General features: G+C 55.2%; 1 protein-coding gene across 3 annotated transcripts; it reads right to left on the bottom strand.

Moving 5' to 3' along the window:
* Positions 1–9,147: 9,147 nt before the first annotated feature.
* On the bottom strand, positions 9,148–21,083 carry TFAP4 (transcription factor AP-4). Of its 3 annotated transcripts, none has more exons than XM_027612065.2 (7): positions 20,737–21,083; positions 13,888–14,053; positions 13,672–13,770; positions 13,091–13,261; positions 12,113–12,253; positions 10,946–11,098; positions 9,148–10,175 (listed from the first exon to the last, which is right to left on the bottom strand). In XM_027612065.2, exons 1-7 carry the CDS (start codon positions 21,081–21,083, stop codon positions 9,981–9,983), a joined length of 1,272 nt encoding a protein of 423 aa, XP_027467866.1. In that variant the 3' UTR covers positions 9,148–9,980. The 3 variants fall into 3 exon arrangements, with proteins under 3 accessions (XP_027467866.1, XP_027467867.1, XP_027467868.1); XM_027612066.2 differs by having other exon boundaries at positions 20,678–20,907; XM_027612067.2 differs by lacking the exon at positions 20,737–21,083 and adding an exon at positions 14,189–14,496.
* Between the last annotated feature and the right edge of the window lie 461 nt (positions 21,084–21,544).

Below are 21,544 nucleotides of genomic sequence, written 5' to 3' on the forward strand. Positions count from 1 at the left end.
AGCTGGGGAGTTACCAACCACAATGGTTAATTTAATGTGTTAACTTGGCTAGATTATGGTGCCCAGTTGTTTGATAAATATCAGCCTGAACGTTACTGTGCAGTTATTTTTTACATGGGCATCACATTTAATCTGTAGACTCTGAGTCAAGCAGATCACCCTCCATAATGTGGGTGGGCCTCATCCCATCAGTTGAAGGTCTTAAGAATAAAGGCTGTGCTCACTTCCCCAATCCCGGAGGAAGAAGGAACGCTGCCTCTGACTACTTTCTGACTCAAGACTGCAACAATCACTCTTGCCAGAATTTCTGGCCACCAGCTTCCCCTGTGGATTTCTGACTTTCTGGTCCCCACAACCTCTCTCTATAAACAGATATCCTATTGTCTCTGTTTCTCTGGAGAACCTGATTAATACACCAATACTGAGTCTTCCATCCATGTTCATGGCTAGGGGGAAGGGCTCGCCATGAGGGTTTGGAGGCAGCACTTGGTCCTGGGACAGAAAAGGAAGTCAAGGTCAATGACGCGCCCACTCCGGGCCAGATGCTTCACGTGTCAGGAGAGGTGGGCATGCCACCACCATTCACAGTGAGGAGGCCAAGGCTCCGACTGCTGTGGTAACTTGTTCAACACCACCACATAGGAGCAGAGCGATCCAAATTTGAACCTGGATGTGCCTGACTCACAAAACCGTGACTGCTCCCATCAATCCAAGTGAACACCGTCAGGGGAAGAGAGGAATTGGCGTGTCAGGGAAAGGGTGTGGAGGGCTGTGTGGAAGAATAGGGAAAGGCGCAGGCTGAAGGGCCAGAGAAAGACACCAGAAGCCAAAACAGGCAGAAGGGAAAAGTGTGAACCCAGCACCATTTAAAGGGCTAACTGCATGTGATTTAAAGATGCCCCATCTGAGGGCGCCTGGGTGGCTCAGTCAGGCATCCGACCCTTGATTTCAGCTCAGCTCCTGATCTCAGGGTCATGAGATCAAGCCCAGCATGGGGAGTCTGCTTAAGATTCTCCCTCTCTCTTTCCCTCTGCCCCTCCCCCCCTAAATAAATCTTTATTATTTTTTTGAAAGATTTCATTGATTTATTTGAGAGAGAGAGAGAGAGAGAGAGAGGGAAAGAGAGCACAAGCAGGAGGAGCAGCAGAGGGAAAAGAATCAGGCTCCCCACCAAGCAGGAAGCCTGACACAGTACTCAATCCCAGGACCCTGGTATCGTGACCCAAGCTGAAGGCAGACACTTAACGAACTGAGCCACCCAGGTGCCCCAATAAATAAATCTTTAAAAGAAAAAAAAACAAGATGCCCCATCTGGGTTCAAACAGGTCCTTGCACGGCCATGTTCACAGCAGCACAATAAACAAGAGCTAAAAGGTGGAAACAACCCAGATGCCCATCAGCAGATGAGCAGAGGAACCAAGTGTGGCCTATCCATACAATGGGATATTATTCAGCCATAAAAAATGGAATTTTAATACATGCTGCAACACGGATGAGCCTTCGAAATGTTAATGCTAAACGAAATAAACCAGTCACAGAAGCACACTGCACTCGTTTGCTGGGGCCACCATGACAAACCACAGACACTGATTTCTTGCCGTTCTGGAAGTCTGAGATCAAGGTATGAGCAGGGCTGGTTTCTTCTGAGGCCTGTCTCCGTGGCTTGTAGACGGCCCCCTTTCCTCACTGTTTCCTCACATGGTCATCTCCTGGTCTGTGTTATCTGTGTCCTAATCTCCTCTTCTTGTACAGACACCAATCATATTAGGTTAATGCCCACCCATATGACCTCATTTTACCTCAGTGACCTCAGTAAAGACCCCAAAACCAAGTATAGGCACATTCTGAGATACTAGAAGTTAGGACGGACTTCAACATGAATTTTGAGAGGAGGCAAGTGAGCCCATAAGAGACAGATATCGTGTGACTGCACTTACATGAGGTACCCAGAAAAGTCAGAGACAGAAAGTAGAATGGTGGGTGCCATGGGTGGAGGGAAGGGGGCAGAGGAGTTAAGAGTTTCATGGTTAGAGTTTCTATTTAGAATAATGAAAACAGGGGCGCCTGGGTGGCTCTGTCTGTTAAGCATCTGCCTTCAGCTCAGGTCATGATCCTGGAGTCCTGGGATCGAGCCCCACATCGGGCTCCCTGCTCAGCAGGGAGTCTGCTTCTCCCTCTGACCCTCCCCCCCTCATGTATGTGCTCTCTCTCTCTCTCTCTCTCATTCTCAGTCTCTCAAAATAAATAAATAAATCTTTAAAAAAAAAACCCTGAAAATCCTTTAAAAAAATTAAAAATGATTAAAACAGTAAATTTTAACCATAATTTTTTTTTAAATCAAAGAACAAAAAAGGACATTTTGTTCGGAAAGCAAGAGATTAAAAAGGAAGGTAGATTGGGCGCCTGGGTGGCTCAGTCGGTTAAGCGACTGCCTTCGGCTCAGGTCGTGATCCTGGAGTCCCGGGATCGAGTCCCGCGTCGGGCTCCCCGCTCAGTGGGGAGTCTGCTTCTCCCTCTGACCCTCTTCCTTCTCGTGCTCTCTATCTCTCATTCTCTCTCTCTCTCAAATAAATAAAATCTTAAGAAAAAAAAAAAGGAAGGTAGAGTCCACTGAAAATAAACTTTCAGGTCATAATTCTTTTTTTTTTTAAGATTTATTTATTTATTTGAGAGAGAGAGATAGGGAGCATTGGGGGAGGGGCAGACAGAAAGAGAATCTCAAGCAGACTCCCCACTGAGCACAGAGCCCAACAGGGAACTTCATCTCACGACCCTGAGATCAGACCTGAGCCGAAACCAAGAGTCGGATGCTTAACCGACTGAGCCACCCAGGCACCCCTCAGGTCATAATTCTTAGAGAGCCCTCACCTAGCCCTGTTAGAGCTCCAGCCAGGGCAGGAATCCCCTCCACAAAAACTGTGGTATCTGTGCAGCCTTGTCCGAACACCTCCCTTAGCAGGGAACTCACTAGCAGAGAGCGCTAGTTCTGCCCTGTCCAATATACCACATGAGGCCCAGAACAAGCCACAGTGCTCCAGGGTCACCTCCCCACCTGCCACCTCACCTTCCCGCTGGATCTCTCAAGGATCCCCTCCCTGATCTCAAACGAGCAGCCCCACCCCCACCCCCCGTTAAGCCCCAGAGCCTACCCAACCCCACGGACACTTCCTTCTGATAGAGGAACAGGAGATTTTCATCAATTCTCTCTTCCGGTTTTCCGACCTCCTCTTTATCTCCCGCAGGGCGGGAGGCAATGGGAGCCAGACCAGCTGATCTCTGATACCCGTGCAGCACGTGCAGCCTTCTCTAGTCACTTTCCTGCTCCCTCTGTAATTAGATCCAGAGGCTGTCCACCAGAACCAGCCGCACCCCGGGGGTGGGATGGGGAGCCTGTGACTTAGGCCCCCTAATTCAGGAAATTCTGCAGCTGTCACTCCTCGCTCCTTTTCAACACCAGGGGTGAGGTGGGGGGAGAGTGGGTTTGGGGAGGGCATTCCTTTCTACAGCTGCCACATGTAGGCCCTGCAGCCCCCAGTCCTATCCTCTCCTTTCGGTCAGCATGCGCTCCTGTCCATCAACACCAGAAACCTGCAACCCGGCAGGGCCAGAGAAGAGAGGGGACCAGGACAGGGGGTGGTACTGACTCCATGCCTAGCCCAGGACTTGCAGGGCAACGGAGGGCAAGCAGAACTCGAGAGAGAATGAAAAAGGCAAATGGCACAGCACAGGGGCACCCAGAAAAGCAGAGAGGCAACTGGATAAAGAAGGGACAGTCAGAAAGGCTCGGGTGGTACAGGATGGAACCAGAGCCAGCAAGGTCTGAGGCGAAGGATGGCCCGGCCAGCAGGCTCCAAAGGCAGCTGGAGGATTTCCTTGTGCTTTACATACTTGTCTCAAGCCATTCTGAAGCCAGCTCATCACCAGCTAAGGAGGCTGAGGTCACAGGAAGGCTCCCACTTCTGCCAGACAACCCTTCAAACATCGCAGAGCTGGGCAAACACATCCCAAATCGTGGCAGACGCGGCATTTATTTATGATAACCCACCTGTGCCAGAAAAGCATGAAGATGGCTCCCGAGTACTCATAAAGTATAGCAAGAAAGCAAGAACTGAAGGTTAGAGCAGAAGAAAACCACACCAAGGCTGGCACACAAAATGGAGCCATTCGTAAGGCTGACACAAATGCAACCGGCACTTCGCGCGTAAGGACCTCACATGTGTGTAACTCGATCACTCGCCAATTCACAGTGTCCTTAAAATAAGAGCAAACCAACTGCTCAGGAGAAATGAAATTATTTCTGCTACTGAGACTCCACAGGAATTTCTTCCGAGGATCTTCTTTGTAAGGAGGACGCAGTGTAACTTAATGATCCTTGAGAACATCAGCACACATACATTTCCATAAGGTTTATCCCTAAAAGAGACCCTTAAAATAGGACAAGGGAGGCCACCAGGAACCAAGAATGCCCAGTCCCCTCCCAAAGAACACAAAGAGGATCAATGGTACATGTTGGAGATGTATTTTCTCCTCCACTGCCACTTTACCTCCTCACACACACGACAGTAGGAGGGGAAATTGGCACAATCCATTTGGGGGGAAAAGTATCTACTAAAATACATTCATGATATTCATGATAGGGGCACCTCGGTAGCTCAGTTAAGCATCCTACTTTTTTTTTTTAAGATTTATTCATTTATTTGAGAGAGAGAGGGTGAAAGAGCACAAGCAGGGGGATCAGCAGAGGGAGAAGCAGGCTGTCTGCTGAGCAGACCCTCCCAGGACCCAAGCCAAACGCAGACGCTTAACAGACTGAGCTACCCACGCACCATAAGCATCCTACTCTTGATCTTAAACTCAGGTCATGAATTTAAGCCCCGTGTTGGGCTCCATGCTGGGCGTGGAGCCTACTTAAAAAACAAAAACAAAAACAAAAACAAAAAACAGTAATAAGGGGCGCCTGGGTGGCTCAGTCATTAAGCACCAGCCTTCAGCTCAGGTCATGATCCCAGGATCCCGGGATCAAGCCCCGCATCGGGTTCTCTGCTCCACGGGAAGCCTGCTTCTCCCTCTCCCACTCCCCCTGCTTCTGTTTCCTCTCTTGCTATGTCTCTTTCTGTCAAATAAATAAATAAAATCTTAACAAATAATAATAATAAAATAAACTACATCCATGATAGCTATAAGTTGCAAGCAACCTAAATGTCCACGGCTAGGTGAACAGCTAAATCCACTGTGGTATATTCACGCAACGAAATAGACTTGGGCGTAAAAATAAATAAACTGCTGATACACACAAAACCATACACATTGTGTTGGGCAAAAGAAGGCAGACAGTAAGAGTATAAATACTATACAATTTGGACATTTATTTATTTATTTAAAGATTTTATTTATTTATTTGGAGAGAGAGAATGAGAGACAGAGAGCACGAGAGGGAAGAGGGTCGGAGGGAGAGTCGACTCCCTGCTGAGCAGGGAGCCCAATGTGGGACTCAATCCTGGGACTCCAGGATCATGACCTGAGCCGAAGGCAGTCGCTCAACCAACTGAGCCACCCAGGCGCCCCAATACTATACAATTTGTATGATGATCTAAAATAGGCAAAACTAGTCCATGGTGATAGAAATTAAAACAGTGGTGAGATTCCACTCTACACCTACCAGAAAGGTTGAAGAGATGCAATTATATTCTGACGATGATTGCCGGTGAAGATGCAGAGCAACTCATACATCGCTGGTGCAAAACGGTCCATCAACACACACACATAACGAAAGCACATAAAACTGGTAAAATGTGACTGAATAGGGCTGGTGCGCCAGTCACGATGATCTGGTTCTGGTGCTGTACTTGAGGTATGCAAGACGTTAACACTAGGGAGGCTGGGTGAAGGGGTGCACAGTACCTCCCTGGACACCTAATTGTTTCCACAAAAAATACAGTCCAAGCTTCTTAGCAGCCTTGGATGTCCTATGCCATACCATTCCCACATCTTCTCCACTTATTCCTCCTCCCAAGCCAGGCTATGCAAACCCTGCAGGACACCATGCCCTTCCAGACCACCAGGCCTGGCCCCCAGGTGGTATGGCCATCTGGACCAGAGCCACCATACATGTAGCTACTGACCCTGGACCCTGTCACTACCCCCCATGTGGCTGCTGACCCTGGGCCCTGTCACTACCCCCCATGTGGCTGCTGACCCTGGGCCCTGTCACTACCCCCCATGTGACTCCTAACCCTGGGCCCTGTCACTATCCCCCTGCGTGGCTGTTGACCCTGGACCCTGTCACTATCCTATGTGTGGCTCCTGACCCTGGGCCCTGTCACTACCCCCCATGTGACTCCTGACCCTGGGCCCTGTCACTACCCCCCATGTGACTCCTGACCCTGGGCCCTGTCACTACCCCCCTGCGTGGCTGTTGACCCTGGACCCTGTCACTGCCCCCCGCGTGGCTGCTGACCCTGGACTCTGTCGCTGCCCCACGCGTGGCTGCCGACCCTGGACCCTGTCGCTGCCCCACGCGTGGCTGCCGACCCTGCACCCGTGGCTGTCCCCACATAAGTCCGGCTAGGACAGACAAGGTTCCCAAATATGGCAGGAAGAAAAGGTTATTTCGTGCGTAGTTTCTTACATTCATCACCTGTTCTGAAATGACACTGTTGCGGATGCTGTGCCTTAAAAATTAAACAAGTCATTAAAATTAACGTCACCTGTTCCTTTCACTGCGGCCGCTAAACCATCTAAGACTCCCGCCGTACAGCGCCGCCTACTAGCCCTAGACCGCAGGGCTAGTCCCAGGCTCGGCGGGCGCGGAAGGAAGCAAGCGAGCGCCTCCGCGCGGAGAACACACGGAAGCCGCACGTTTGCGGCGTTTGCGTGCGAGGCGTGCGTGAGAGCGCGCGGGGGCGAGACCGGGGGTGGGGCCAGAGGAGCGGGCTGACGGGAGCGCGCTCAAGGCTGCCTGAGGCGCCAAGGAGCATGCGCGCCCAGGGGGCGGGAGGACGGGGGGCAAGTCCGGGAAGGGGCGGGGCTGCGTCCGCGCTCTTGACTTCCGCCGCCTGCTGTTGCCAGGAGCGCCACTGAGTCGGAGGAGGGGACTTTCCGACCCCGCCCCCAAGTTCCTCCTCTGGCCTATAGGAACTGAGCAGTCCCGCGGGCACCGGAAAGAGGCGGAGCCTCCGCCCTCACTGGGCCTGGCGTTCTGGGCCCACAGCGCCCTCTATTGATGCTCTTAGGAGCTGCATGGAACCCGTCCAGAGCACTTTGCACCTGGCTGAAAAGGGTCGCTTCCGCTGGCTTTGGGAAGGGGCGTCCCCACCCAGATCCTAGTGAAGCCCCTCCCCTCAGACACGCATTTTAATGTAATTAAGCAAATTTAGCTAGATAGACCCAAGAAAGGAAAATTTGTTATAATGCTAAGTTAAAGAAGCTAGCTAGAGTCAAGAGGCTAAACATAGTATGATTCCATTTATAAGACATTTTGGAAAGGGCAAAACTATAGGAACAGATCAGTGTGGTTGCCAGCGTCTGGACTACAAAGGGACAGTAGGGGCAATGAGGATGAGGATTGTGGTGATGGTTACACAACTGTATGCATTTGTTAAAACTCACACAACCAAAAACTAAAAAGTGTGAATTTTACCGAATGTAAATTATACTTTCATTTTTAAAAAACCCGAGCAGGGGCACCTGGGTGGCTCCAATCAGTTAAGCGTTTGCTTTCCCCTCAGGTCATGATCCCAGGGTCCTGGGATCGAGCCCCACATCAGGCTGTTTGCTCAGCAGGGAGCCTGCTTCTCCCTCTCCCACTCCCCCTGCTTGTGTTCCCTCTCTTGCTGTCTCTCTTTGTCAAATAAATAAAATCTTTAAAAAACAAACAAATACGCGAGCAGAAAGCAGATTGGTGGTTGCCAAGGGCTGGGAGGAAGGAAGAATGGGGAGATTAGGGGGTAAGGAGTTCATTGGGAGTGATTGAAAGGTTTTGGAAGTGCATAGAGGTGGTGGTTACACAACAATGTGAATATAGTTAAGTGCCTCTTTATCGTTCACTTGAAAATACTTAATTTTAAGTTACGTAAATTTCATCTAAAAAAAAGTAAAAGTTCTAAAAAAACAAAAAACCAAAAACCGTTCAGGCTCCTGCCTACCTTTCTATTCAACAAGCTCCTGGGGTGAGATGTGAATTGGCCGTTCTGCTCTGGCCTCAGTGTCCATGTACCTGTCACAATGTGTGCATGAGGAAAAGCAGGAAAAAGGGAACACTTTGGGGTTTTTTTTTTTTTTTTTCAGATTTATTTACCTATTTGAGAGAGAGAAGAGAGAGCGCATGTGGGAGGGGAAGAGCAGAGGGAGTGTCCCAAGCGGACTCCACCCTGTGCGTAGAGCCCAATGGAGGGCTCGATCTCACAAACCTGAGATGACGACCTGAGACAATGAAACCCAGAGTCAGCCGCTCAACCGACTGCACCACCCAGGCACCCCAAGGGGAACACTGTAAAGCTGTCTCTGGGCATGAAGGATTAAGAGTTAAAGGTCCACCTCCCTACCCAGTAATTCGAAATGCCCCTGTGCCACTGACTTCCAACTTCAGATGACGAAACGGATGCTCAGAGATCAACGGGCTCACCCAAGGAGGAACTGACTGCTGGCAGACAGACTCCAGGACCTGATCTCTTTACCACACCAGGAGGTAATACTCCCTTCCCTTCTGTAGCCGGGGAGACTGAGGTTCAGGGAGGTTACACAAGATGAGGAAGTGGCAAAGCCTAGGGACAACCAGGACCCCTGAACATCCTGTGTCCTTTCTCTAAGAGATAGGAACCTGTTTCTTGGTCGTTCATTCTCTCCTTGCCTCCCACCAAGTTGGGAGACACTCCTCCCACCCCGAACACTATCTCCCCTTTTTGCACGATTGCGGGAGTAATCCCAGGGAGTCTGGGGACCCTGCCCTGACTGCTCATTGCAACACAGCGCTCAAGCTGGGGGAAGTCATTGTGCTCAGCCACACCCAGGCCCCTCTGGTGGGCCCCAAGAGCACCCCATACTCTAGTCCAGAAACCTTCCCCAGCTCCTAAGGACAGCACACACCCAGGAGACACAGAATCTAAAAAACAAAGTACAAACTTTATTTTGTTTCTTTATAAAGGCACGGTGGCCTCTTGGTTTTTTTCCCCCCACTTTCTTAACAAAATATAATAGCTTCTCCTTGAACACAAAGACCTCAAAATTGTAAAAAAAAAAAACAAAAACAAAAACAGAAAACAAGAAACAAAAAACAGAAAAGATAAACAAAACCAAAACCAAAAAGAACCAACAACAAACAAAACAAAAAGAGAGAGACAAAGACATTTTTGGGGTGGAAGATGGGAAACCTGGAGGGAGAGGTGGGGCTGGGTGGTGGTGGGGAGTGGCGAATCCTCGTGCTGAGCCGAGGCCGGGAGGGGAGGGGAGAAGGGCAGCAGCAAACCCCAACCGAGAAGCATTGTAGACCCCCGGACCCCCAGAGAGCCCCAACCCAGCCAGACCCCCCAACCCATGTAAGTGCTTAAAGGAGAAAGGAAAAAAACCAAAAAGAGGAGGGAAGGAGTCAAAAACTGACGGTCTAGGGCTGGCTCTGGGGAGGGCAGAATACCTTGGGGTTTTGTTTGATTTTCCCTGTTCTTAAAAACATGTTTAAATGAAAAAATGCTTTTTGGCGGAGAGAGGCCAGGCACCTGTGTCAGCTCCCCCTGGCCTCCGGGGCGAGGCCCAGCCCCAGGTGTCCCGGTGCCCCCACACGCTCCTGCCACCCCAGCCCCCGGGACCTCAGGTCAGGTGGCTTCGCTCCAAGGTGGGTTTACAGTATTGAAAAAGAGGTCATAAAAGAGACCCAAATGACGTCGTAATTTTGTAAAAATTCCTCACTCGTTCACCTGCGTTGCTCCCTGTTGCTGCCCCACCGGCCCCCTCCAGCCCCAAGAAGGGAAAGGAGGGCTGGGGGGTGGTCAGGGAAGCCCCCCGTTCCCTGCTGGCTCCTCCCGGCTCTGGTCCATGGCGTCGCTGTCCGAGGCCTCCGAATCAGAGGCAGTGTCAGAGGCGTGGGCCTCGGGGAGGCTGCGGCCCGGCTTCACGATGACCGCTCGCCGCTGCTCCTCTTCCTGCTCCTGCCTTTCCTGGGTGCCCTCGATGTGCTGGATCGCCTGGGGGGGGGCGCCGGGCTGCGATGAGGGCAGCCGGGGACACGTAGACAGCCACCTCCACCCCCCCACACACACACACCCCAGAAAGGCCCACAAGGAAGCCTAGCAAGACAGTGGCCGGCCTGCCCTGCGGTCGGAATGCCTCAGCTAAGCCGAAAAACTCCTAGGGGATCACAGTGCAGGGTCGCCTGGGAGTCACAAGCGTCCCTCATTTATATATTTCAAAGTGCCTGTTCACTTACGCAAGGTCTCTGTTATTAACTTTATTATTCAATTTGCTGGGTTTGTGTGCAACTACAGTTGCAGGGGTTGATGGGGTTTTTTTGTTTAGTTCTTTTTTTTGTGATGCTGTTGGGTCTCCCAAGGGGGGCCATGCAAAGCTGGGCCCAGCAGAGACTTCGGGCCTGACCCACGGAGCTGATCGATCATCCCGTTTCTTCCTCCTGTGCAGGAGGCTTAACTGTCCCCCACCCAGCCACTGCCACCTGCACCCTGCCCAGGGTCCTGGGAGCTGGAGCTGAGAGGAAGCTCTGGACCAACCCAAGAGCTGGATGCAGGAACTTGAGAGCAGGGGGCTCAGGGAGCAAAGAGCCCTCTCAGCAAATCCCATAGAGGGAAGGAACAGGGTCTTCCAGGCCATGCTGTCCCCCGGCCCCTTCTCTGCCCTAAACCTCCAGAGCCACCTCCCACCGCAGACACAGAAAGGGAGACGCGGGAATGGACACAAAGGGCCCATTCCCACGTGATGCCCCGTCCCCAAGCCCAGGTACCTGCACGATGGTGTCCAGGTTTTGCCGGGACGTGGAAACAGAGTTGATGACCGAGGAGGGGCCCATGGTGACAACATTGATGTGGTGGGAGGGAGGGGGTGGTGCCGGCACGATCACTGTGGGGTGGTGGGTAGGAGCCGGAGGGGGCAGGAGCTGCAAGACAGAGGCCCTCAGTCTTTTTCCAAAGGTTCTAGGAGCTGCCCCTTCCCTTCTGTCCTTCTGTCGCTCACAGAGGGACGGCCCCTCGAAACCATCTGCTTCGAGAGAGCCTCTGCCAACCACCCCAGCCCTTGAACTCCTCCACTCACAGAAGGCCAGCCAGGTTGTGCTCCACCCCTCTTATTTTAAAAATGAGGGAAAGGTTGGTCCAGAGAGGGCCTTCTCAGCCATCTGAGATCCTGTGGCCCCTTCACTCTCCAGCACCAAGCAAGCACTTCAATAGCTAATAAATCCAGTGGTTGTGGGGCACCTGGGTGGCTCAGTCGGTTAAGCATCCGACTCTTGATTTCGACTCAGGTCACGATCTTGGGGTTGTGAGATCGAGCCCCCACATCAGGCTCCTCACTCAGCAGGGAGTCTGCTTCAGAGTCTCTCTCCTGCTCCCTCTGCCCCTCCCCCCACTCGTGCTTGCTCTCGCTCTCTAAAATAATAAAAATTTTTTTAAAAGTAGGGACGCCTGGGTGGCTCAGTCGTTAAGCGTCTGCCTTTGGCTCAGGTCATGATCCCAGGGTCCTGGGGTCGAGCCCCGCGTCCGGCTCTCTGCTCGGCGGGAAGCCTGCTTCTCTCTCTCCCACTCCCCCCCGGCCTGTGTTCCTGCTCTTGCTGTGTCTCTCTCTGTCAAATAAATAAATAAAATCTTTTAAAAAGTTTTTTAAGTAAATAAATCTTAAAAAAAAAAATACACTGGTTTTCAGGAGTGTGGACTCTAGATTTCGACAGCCAAGCCACTGAGGATCACTAGTGGGCATGTAATGTAACCTTTCTGTGCCTCAATTTTGCCATCAGTAAAATGGGAAGAATAAGAGCTCAGGCCTCAAAGGGCGTTTACAAGGCTTCAACATATGCAGGACACCTGGGAGCAGTAACCTTAGGCCCTGAGTCTGCCCCGCTGGGGCCCAGAGGCACTGATGCTGCAGGTAAGAACCCCTCCCGGCACCTCCTGCTCACCTGGGTCCGCAGGTGCTGCTGTTCCCGCTCCAGTTTCTCCTGGTGCAGCAGCCGCACCTGCTCCTGCTGCTGCTGCAGCTGCACCTGCTGTGCGATCACCTTGAGCTTTTCCGGATACATGTGGGCCTCCAACGAGCGCACCTGGGGGCAGGACAATAGGTTCGGGGCAGGGCTCGGACCACACCCCGGCGCCTCCCCCCACCGCGAGCAGGGCCCTCAGGACTGCTGAGGTCGGCCTCCCTAAGCTCTGTCCTTCGCCAAGAGACCACTCGCTCCTGCTGCAAACCCTAGCATGGAGCTCGTCCACCCTCGGAGTAGGGACCAAAGTCCTTAGCGCAGCCTGCCAGGCTCGCCATGACTCACCTCCTCTCCTGCCACGGCCTCCCTCCTGCCGTGCTCCCTCCCACCTCCAGGCCCCTGCCCATGCTCTTCTGTGCAGAGCACCCTTCTCCCCTCTCTGCCCAGTTAACTTCGAGACTTGACCTCCAACCTCAGCTCAAGTCAGTTCCACAGAGAAGCCATGGGGCAGCCTCCCTGGTTCCCCGGTGCCCACCGTTGGCATTTAGCCTTTATTACAGCTGTGTTTTTATTTTACTTTTTTTCTTTTAAGATGTTATTTATTTATTTAAGAAAGAGCGAGAGCACACATGCATGCACAGACAAGGGAGGGGAGGGGGACGGACAGAGGGAGAGGGAGAAGCAGACTCCCCGCTGAGCAGCGAGCAAGACGTGGGGCTGGATCCCAGGACCCTGGGATCGTGACCTGAGCCGAAGGCAGACACTTAACCACCTGAGCCCCTGAGACGCCCCACAGCTGTGTTTTTACAGTGTGAGATCCTCTAATGTTCCCCCACCCCGTGCAGACAGTGACGCCGAGGAAAGGGAGCCGTCTGCTTTGCTCCCTGCTGGGTCCCTCACTCACAGGCCTGGCACAAAACAGGTGCACCTGTAAATAACTGCTCAAAGCAGCAGCCTCACCTGCTCCTCCAGCATCATGCGCACCGAGCGCTCCTTGTCCAGTTGCTGCCTCAGCTCGATCATCTCCCTGCGCAGGTCCTCTGCCTTCTCGTCCTCCCAGATGTCTGGCGACCCGATGCCCTCGTCCTTGTCCTCCGCCCGCCGCCGCTTGGGGGATGAGCCGCTCAGCTCCTGGTGACCCCAAGGGGCCAGTGAGTGTGCTGACACCCCCATACTACCAACAGCACCACCACCAGGTCAGAGGACTCCCTCTCAGCCCCCCAAGGCTGTCAGGTCCAGGTGCGCCCCATTCTTCAAATCCAACAAACAGCCAAAGGCCAGAAAGGGAGGCAGAATGGACTTGCTTTCCAGAAATCACCCGGTTCCTTCCAGGGCCCACCCCGCTGCACTTGACAGATAGGTAAATGGAGGCCCAGGCAGGAAGGGAAATGCCTGAAGTAGGCAGGTCAGTGGGGAAGGTGCAGCCTGCAACCACATCAGAGTCCCAGGCCATGGTTGAGCCGGGACAGGCCAAACAAGGGAAAGGGAGCCAGGAGGAGGGCAAGGCACTGAGGCAGCACGAGGCCTCCACAGGGTGCTACCTGGATAAAGCGCTTAAGCTGTGTGTTCTGCTGCAGAAGCCTGGTCTTCTCCTGCTCCAGGGAGAAGATGTACTCTGCCGTCTGCTGGAGAATGGCTGCCTGAGGGCGGGAGGGACAAGTCAGGAACCCCAGTGGGCAGGGTCTGCCAAGGCTCACTTTCTTCTCCCCACTTGAGCCCACCACTTCCTCCAGGAAGCCTTCCGGGCCCTAGCCCACCTTGCTGAGCTTCTCTCCATCTGTGTGGGGGATGAGGGTCTTGAGGGACTGGAAGCCCGCGTTGATGCTCTGCATGCGCCTCCGCTCGTTGCTGTTGGCGATCTCCCGCCGAATCCGCCGCTCCTGGTCCCGCTGAGTCTCAGGGGTCAGTGGAATGTTGGCAAGGCTGCAGGGGAGGACAAAGACATGCTCAGGCTAGGTGCCCCCCATACCCTGCCCCGGTGGGACCCTGTCTTTACCATTCACCTCCAGAGAGCCCCTAGTATAACTTTCATCCCTCCCGGTGCAGAAGATGCCAGACCTGTCAGATGCCTACACCCGCAGCAGATCCGGAGGGTGATGGAGTAGTATGCTCTGGGATGCCTGGGTGTCAGTAAGTGTGCAGCCCCAGGTCCCAGCCCGTGTGGGTGGGGCCCAGAAGCCTGAATGGCTACCAAGAATCTCTGTGATTCTGATGCCCATGGTCCCAGACAATTAACTGCAGACACCTGTCCCTGGGACACCTCTGAGCTCCTGGCTATACACCTGGACCCCCTCCTTCAGCACTGCAGGCTTGAGGACTGAGCGAAGAGATCCCTCCTCCCTCCCCATTGCCACAACCGTATCTCCAGCCACACACTCATCTGCAAGCCCCCAGCCTGGCCCCAGAGACCCCATTCTAAAACTTCGAAAACGAGACAGATACCACTCCCTCCAAGAAGGGGACATCGGACCAACCACCCCTGGAGACACTTCTCCCCCAAGCCCACGCACCCCAAGAGACAGGCCCACCCAGTGCCAGACAAGCAAAGCTCTCAGCGTGCCGTCGGAATGGTACTGCAAATTACGTGACCGCATCTTACAGGAGCAGCAGCTAGGGGGGTGAGAGAGAAGGCAGCCAGTGGAAGGGGGGGAGGCTGTGGGCCCAGCGGCATCGGCAGGAGGCAAAGGCAGCAGCGGGGCCTGTGGGCCCAATGCCACCGCTCCCGAGGGCTGGGCCTGTGTGTGGCCTGGAGGAGGCATTCCCCCTCTCCCGGACCTCTCCTATAACTCCCCCCGCCCCTGGCCTGATGGCTTCCAGATGCTGGGCTCCCAGAAGAGGCCACCGGCCCCACCCAAAGCCACAGCCCTAGCTTCTTCCTGAGGGGCCCTCCCGGGGGTGACCTGGTCCAGGCCTGGGCCAAGAGAGCCCACACCCCTCGTTCTAGAGAAGTAGGGAAAAGGACTACGGGCAGCCTTATTCCATCGATGGGGACCCTGGGTTCAAAGAGGTGCCCAAGCCCCCGTGCCCGTCCCCAGGCGGAAAGGAGTTTGCTCAGAAACCCAGGAGAACGCATCTACAACAGCTGGAGACAGCCAAGGCCTTTCCTGGCCCCCCAGCCCACCCCATCTGTCCTGCTCCAGGCCTGCAGGACCCTGGACTTGCCCTTGCCCCTTCCTGGGCCTTCGCCTCCTCTCCTGACAGAGAAGTAGTCCACGTCAGCCTCGGCTGGGGGTCCACAGACAAGCCCTCTCCTCCACCAGCACCCCCAAGGCCTCCCCGGGCCCCCTGCCTCAGGATGCAGTTTCAACACGGCACCCCCAGAATGTCGATGTTCGAAAGGGGGCCCACAACCCTTTCTTCACAGATGAGACTCAGGGTTCAGAGTAAGGAGGGACAGGGCTTTAGAGTCAGACTACCAGTCATCTGGCCCCCCACTTCTGGGCCAGGGGCACCTCCCTTCTTCCAGTTTCCCCGCCCCTACAGTGGAGGTGATGGGGTGTCTGGGCGGAACAATAGAGAGGATGCAGGCCCAAGACCTGATATGCGGGGGCTTGCCTGCCCTTTGTGGGGGACATTAGAACCTAGTCCAGGGTAGGTCTGGCTGTGCCCTCCAGACCCTCTGTGGTGGGGAGAAGATGAGGTGGGGTAGGCAGCCTGGCTGGCTCAGTTGGAAGAGCATATGACTCTTGATCTTGGGGTCATGAGTTCAAGCCCCATGTCAGGTATAGAGCTTACTTAAAAAAAGAGGTGAGGAGAGATGTCCAAAGGAAGCCAAGCCACCGAGGTCAGACAGCCAGACCAGGGCTCAACAGGCACCTGCAGATGCCAAAGCCCAGCTCCCCACCCCCCCCCCCCGCCCCGCTGATGGTACCCTCCACTGATGGCTCACAAAGTGGCTGCTGCTTACCAGAGCCCCATATATAGCCTCAGTAGGTAGTGTCCCTGCCCCTCCCAACAAAAAGGCACAGAAGTAAAGTGACCTGCCCAAGTCCACCATGAAAGACAGGAGGAGCAGGGTGCAGGCAATGCAGCTTCTGCATGTCCCAGCCCCCACTGCCCCCCCAAGTCCCACCAATGCCCCCGACCCCCAAAGAAACCACAGTTCAGCCCCACCTCCCCCAACCAGCCAGCTCATCTGCCCATGAAAATCTCTGCCCTGGGAGACCCTCAGCTCCTCCCTTCTCCCCAGGATGCCCAGGAACTGGAGACACCAAAGGAAAGTGAAGGACCCAGGCAGGGAGCAGAGCCTGCTCATCCTGGCTCCTCCCAATATTCCATCCGTTCTGTCCCCTTCACCACCAAGTCCATCCACCCAGCCTCCTGGTTCAGGAACCAGCTGCTGGGGCACCTAATGCGCACTCAAGTCCCAGAAAACAGACTTCACCCCAAAGCTGCAGTTCCTCGTGAGGGACTGCCACCAAGACCCTAATGGATAACTCACTGAAATAGCCCTGGAAGTACCAGCTGATAGTTACTTTAATAGAATGTGGACTAACCAGGGTTTCTGATTGGTGGAATGTTGACTCAGCAGGGGTTCTAACTGGCGAAAGCACGGCTAACCAGCTGTTGATTGGTGGAATCATGGCTAACCAGGAGTTCTGATTGGTGGGAGTGCTGGCCAGCCGGGGGTCCTGATCGCTGACCAACCAGAGATTCCTGTAATGGATGGCTAGTCCAGCTACTGTACTAGATAGGGATAAAGGGGATTTTTTCTGCAAATGCCTCAAAGTTTCTCACACTTCTTTCTGAGTTTTGCACACATAAATGTGATTTACAGGAATGGTAAGGCCCTCTGCCCCCTCCACATCAACTTCAGACTCGCAGGTGAGCAGTGAAGGGAGCCTGGTCCACTGACACCCAGCGTCTGTTGCTTCTCTCCCTCCCGGACTGCCCTCTGACAGTCAGTCTCCAGGAGAAGGGCGGCCAACGGCCAAGAACAGTTTGGGTACCAGCCCTGGGTGCCGAGACTGCCACCCCAATACCAGAGTACCCACAGACAGCCCCCTGGGAATAACACCAGCATAGCAATCAGAGCCTCTGGGGTAGGGAGCACACTCTTCAAGGCAGAATCCTGACCTGTACCTGTTCTTCCTGCCCAGCCCAAAGGCAAGTAGCCCCCATCCACCTACACCCCCAGGCTCGGCTCCAGCCTCAGATTAGGCATGGAGAACTCTCATTTTTCACTGCCCAAAGTCACTCACATACATGTCACTCAACATTTCCAGTGAGATGTGGGAAAGCCCACCTGGGATTTCTCCCACACCCCAAGAGGAGGACAGGAGGGAAGAAGCGACCCTCAGCAAGGATGCCAAGGCGCTCATCCTTCTCTGTGCAGCCAAGTACTGAAGCAGCCCAGGGCCTTCACCCAGCCCCACTGCTTCTATCCATACACCTCACTCTGACCAGCCTGCCACCCCTGCCCTCAGCTCTGAACAGACCATGGCCAGGCTGTTCCCATCAGACACACCTCTCCCCTCTCGGGCTTCCTTGGTCCCTCAGAGGGAGCTCCCTGCACTGTGTTCAAGTACAAACCAGGCCGGCCACTTACTAGCCGTGGAACCCCATGCTTAAGCACTTCATCTTCCAAAGCCTGTTTACCCACCTGTAAAATGGGGGGGCTACTGCCTCACTTCATAGGGTCATGGTGAAATTTAAAAGACATGGAAGAAGAGGGCGCCTGCCTGGCTCAGTCAGTAGAGCATGAGATCTTGATCTCAGAGGTCATGAGTTCAAGTCCCACACTGGGCATAGAGAATACTTTTAAAAATAAGTAAGTAAAAATGATCCTTAGGTTATAAAAGAGAGAAAGAGATGGATGAAGAAAAAAGAGATTGAGGGCAACAGGATGCCTTGTTTTTCTAGAGTTTGTACACAGGACTCCAGGAGATCCCAAGATCTCTCTTTATTACGGGGCTGACAAGGCTCTTCAGCACCAGATTTTGAGCTGTTAGGACAGGGCCAATCCTGGTTCCCAGCACAGAGTAGGTGCCACATATATACTGGATCAGGGACTCAGGACACCCTCCAAAGCCCCTAACTGTCTCTACCTCCTGAGAACTGGTCTCTTTGCCTCCACCAAGGACAGCAGGAAAACACTTAATAAGACCACAATGCTCCCACTTCTAAGAGTTTGAGTGCTATTTTAACAGACACCAGGCGCTTTCCAGACATACAGCCGACCTTCACAGGTGCTCCATTTTATAGAAGTGGAGAGCAGTGAGACCACACAAGTCCAAAACCACACAGCATGGGCATGAGCCGGGCTAGGAGGGTGATGCGGGGTGGGGGACATATCGGTCGGTGCCCACTGTGCAGTACGGCCCCCTCCAGTGGGTCTGGGAGAGGAATGAGAGAGGTAGGGAGCCCTTCTAGTCACTGAGGGATGGAACAAAGCCCCCTAGCCTCAGAAGCTGGCCACACAGCCTGAAGGTCCCACCCAACCTACACACTTGATCCCACCTCAGCCCACAGCTTCTTCTGAAAATGAACAAACTCAGAGGGCCCAACTCCACACCCAGTGCACGGGCTTACACCTGTCTCACAGATAGGCAGGCTGAGCATGTCCCCAGGCCTGAGCCTGGGGCACTTGACCCCTAGAGACTGCTGGACTCCTCTAAAGCAGGGCTTGGGACAGGGACAGTGAAGCCAGAGTCCTAGGAGACCAAGAGAGGATTCAACTAAGTCCCAGGCCTGGTGGCCAGAGGTCTCCGCTGTGCCAAGCCTGCCCAGGATCAGGCCCAAATAGTCCCCCCCAGCCCTTCTCTGAGCAACCAGCCACTAGGGGTAAGAGCAGGGCTCTGGGATCAGGGTTCAAGTCCCAGCCCCACCACTTGACCTTCTCAAGCTTCTGTCCTCATCCCATATGGGAATCATAAGGCCGCTTAACTGAGGAAGAAGACTGTGAAAATTCAATGACAAAAATCTAGCAAAACGAATCCCTAAAACATATTAAGAGCTCCAGAATTTTCTTTCTTTACTTATTACAGCTAGGCCCTCCAGGTAGACCTTCTGGAAGGGCCAGCACCCTGAACTTGAGAACTGTTAAGGTAGGAGCCCTGGGGCGAGGTGGGGCGTGTGTGTATACTTGAGCAGCAACCTTCTCCGAACCCGATTTCTGCAGCCCCTGCGGTCCACCAGCCTGGGCCACACCGCCCCGGGCTCCTCCTCCCTCAATCCCCGCCCAGCCTACCCCGGGCGGCAGAGCACGTGGCCCCAGCCCTAGGGAGCCATTTCGCTCCAGGAGTAGCATGGTTCTAAGGGCGCTGCAGGTTCCAAACCTGGACACACAAGAGAGCCCCAGACGCAGCACTGCCACGTCCCGCGGGCCGCGTTCAGTGCAGATGCCCAGGCCCTTCTGGCCATCGGAGTTTCGGGCATGTGCATTTTAACAAGTGTCCAGGGGAACGGGATGCGAGTGGTGCACGCACCCATCACCCTTGATAAAGGGTGGATCTGGAGCAATCCGGGGCAAACTTGGGAAGTGGCTCCCGGGGAGGGCCGGGGACCTGGGATCACCTACCCACGCACCCACCGGGCTGCAAGATTGAACGCTTTCGGTTTATGGCTAGGGGGAGGGGCGTGGGATGGGAAAGTTTGCAGCCGAGACGTGCGTGCGACAGGCAGCGGCCTCGTGAAGCCAGGGGCGGCGTCCGGTGCCCCCTCCCCAAAAAGCACCCCCACCCAGGGCCTGCCGGGCCCATCCAGCCCTCGGGAGCCGAGCTTTGTGCGAGGAAAGCGTGGCCCGGGCGCGCCTACAACTCCCACAATGCCGCACCGGCAGGGCGCGGGGAACTACAGCTCCCGAGAGGCGGCGCGCCGAGGTCCGCCTACTCCAAGAGGGCTGCAGAGTCACGTCCAGGCCTCGCTAGTAAACAGCGCCCGGGCGCGGGCGGCAAGCGTGCGACCGGCCGCCAACGTGCCGGAGTCCGCGGCGCCACACGGCCGGTAGCGCCGGCCTCTCGGGTCCCACCCATTCCCGCACCCCCATTCGAGCATGCCCCCCCATTCCCGCCGCAGCCCCGCTCCCTGCAAACACATCACCCGGCTCCCCGATCCTCCCCCCCCCACCCCGCGCCCAGAGCCGCGGCGTGGCTGCATTGTAGCCGCCCGCGCCGCGGCCCCATGCGCGGCCCGGGCCCCCCAAGCCCCCTTGGAGGGGGGCACCCAGAGACAGCGAAGAAGGAGGGAGAGGAAGGAAGCCGCCGCGGGAGGGGGGAGGAGGAAGCGCGGGGGGGAAAGCCACCAGCACCAAGCATGGCCGGGACTGCTGCAGAACCACGTGGGTCTGTTTGCAATTTACAAACGTCGCGACTCGCCCGCCTGCAGCGGACAAAAGTGACCGGGGCCGCTTGGGGCCCCCACGTTCCGGGGGAGGAGGGTCCCCCGGCCGCGCAAGCCCGGCGCGCGGGGCTGTAGCCGCCCCGGCGGCTAAGAAAGGCGAGCGGGGTCGGCAGCGCGGGCCATGCGTGCGCACACGCGCGCCAGCCCCGGCGGGCTGGCCGGGGGCTGCAATCATGGGAAGGGGGTGGGGGGAGGAGGAGTACACACCTACAGAGCCCTCCTATCACTTCTTTCTCTGTTTTCCTGAAATGTTGCAAAGAGGGCACCTTCTGAGTGGGTACCATGAAATACTCCATAGCGATCGGCCCCCCTCCTCTGCACGAGCCGGGTCCCGCGGTCCGCCGGAGAATGCAAGATGGAAATCCGAATCAAAGGGCAGCGCCGGACGGAGGTGCAGAAACGGCCGGTCCCAGATGCTGGCGGCGGCGGCGGCGGCGGCGAGGGGAGGGAGGCGGGCGGGAGGGGCGGGAGGGAGGTCTCTCCGGCCTGCCTCCCCGGGCGTGTGTATGTGTGTGTGTGTTTGCAGCTGATCAGATGTCTGTTTCAAGGCGGGAAACAGCTGGTGAAAACTCAGCACTCCCCCGGCCTCCTTCCGCGGAGTAAGGAATTGCATGTAAACAAAGGACTATTTGCAGCGCCCCCCGGACGGCGCGAGGCCGGGGCGAGAGGGGCGCTGGCCCCCGGGGGCCGGTTGCGGCCAGGGTCTGCTGGCCTACCCCCCGGCACCAGGAGCCGGGGGCCGTGGGCCGGCTGGGGGGGCGCGGCGTGTATGGAGCGAGCTGCGGCCGAGCTACATGCGCCACTATGGGTGATGAGGTCCATCAGCTGACAGGTTGGCAAGCGTTGCAAAAAAAAAAAAAAAAAAAAAAAGGCCAGCCACCGCGAGGGAGCCTAGCCCGTGCGTCCGGGGTCCGGCAGGGACTGCCTGATGCAGGGTCTCCGCGCTCAGCGGCCCTCTGGGACAGAGGGCGCGCAGCTGGGCCCGACGAAGACGGCTTAGGCGGCCTGGGGTGCTGCTCGGGGCTTTTTCCTTTTCACGGTTGCAGCTGTACGGAGAGGAGCCGCTCTGGCGCG

The sequence above is a fragment of the Zalophus californianus genome, chromosome 10 (genome assembly GCF_009762305.2).
Source record: "Zalophus californianus isolate mZalCal1 chromosome 10, mZalCal1.pri.v2, whole genome shotgun sequence".
Lineage (NCBI taxonomy): Eukaryota > Metazoa > Chordata > Mammalia > Carnivora > Otariidae > Zalophus > Zalophus californianus.

What these genes read in the sequence shown, in the direction of transcription:
- TFAP4 (XM_027612065.2), bottom strand. Translation starts at nt 21,083, where the DNA reads ATGCAATTCCTTACTCCGCGGAAGGAGGCCGGGGGAGTGCTGAGTTTT. An exon ending in TCATGGTACCCACTCAGAAG is followed by an intron (nt 14,054 to 20,736) that starts GTGCCCTCTTTG and finishes CCTCCCCTGCAG; the next exon opens with CCTTGCCAACATTCCACTGA. An exon ending in GCATGATGCTGGAGGAGCAG is followed by an intron (nt 12,254 to 13,090) that starts GTGAGGCTGCTG and finishes TCCTGCCCCCAG; the next exon opens with GTGCGCTCGTTGGAGGCCCA.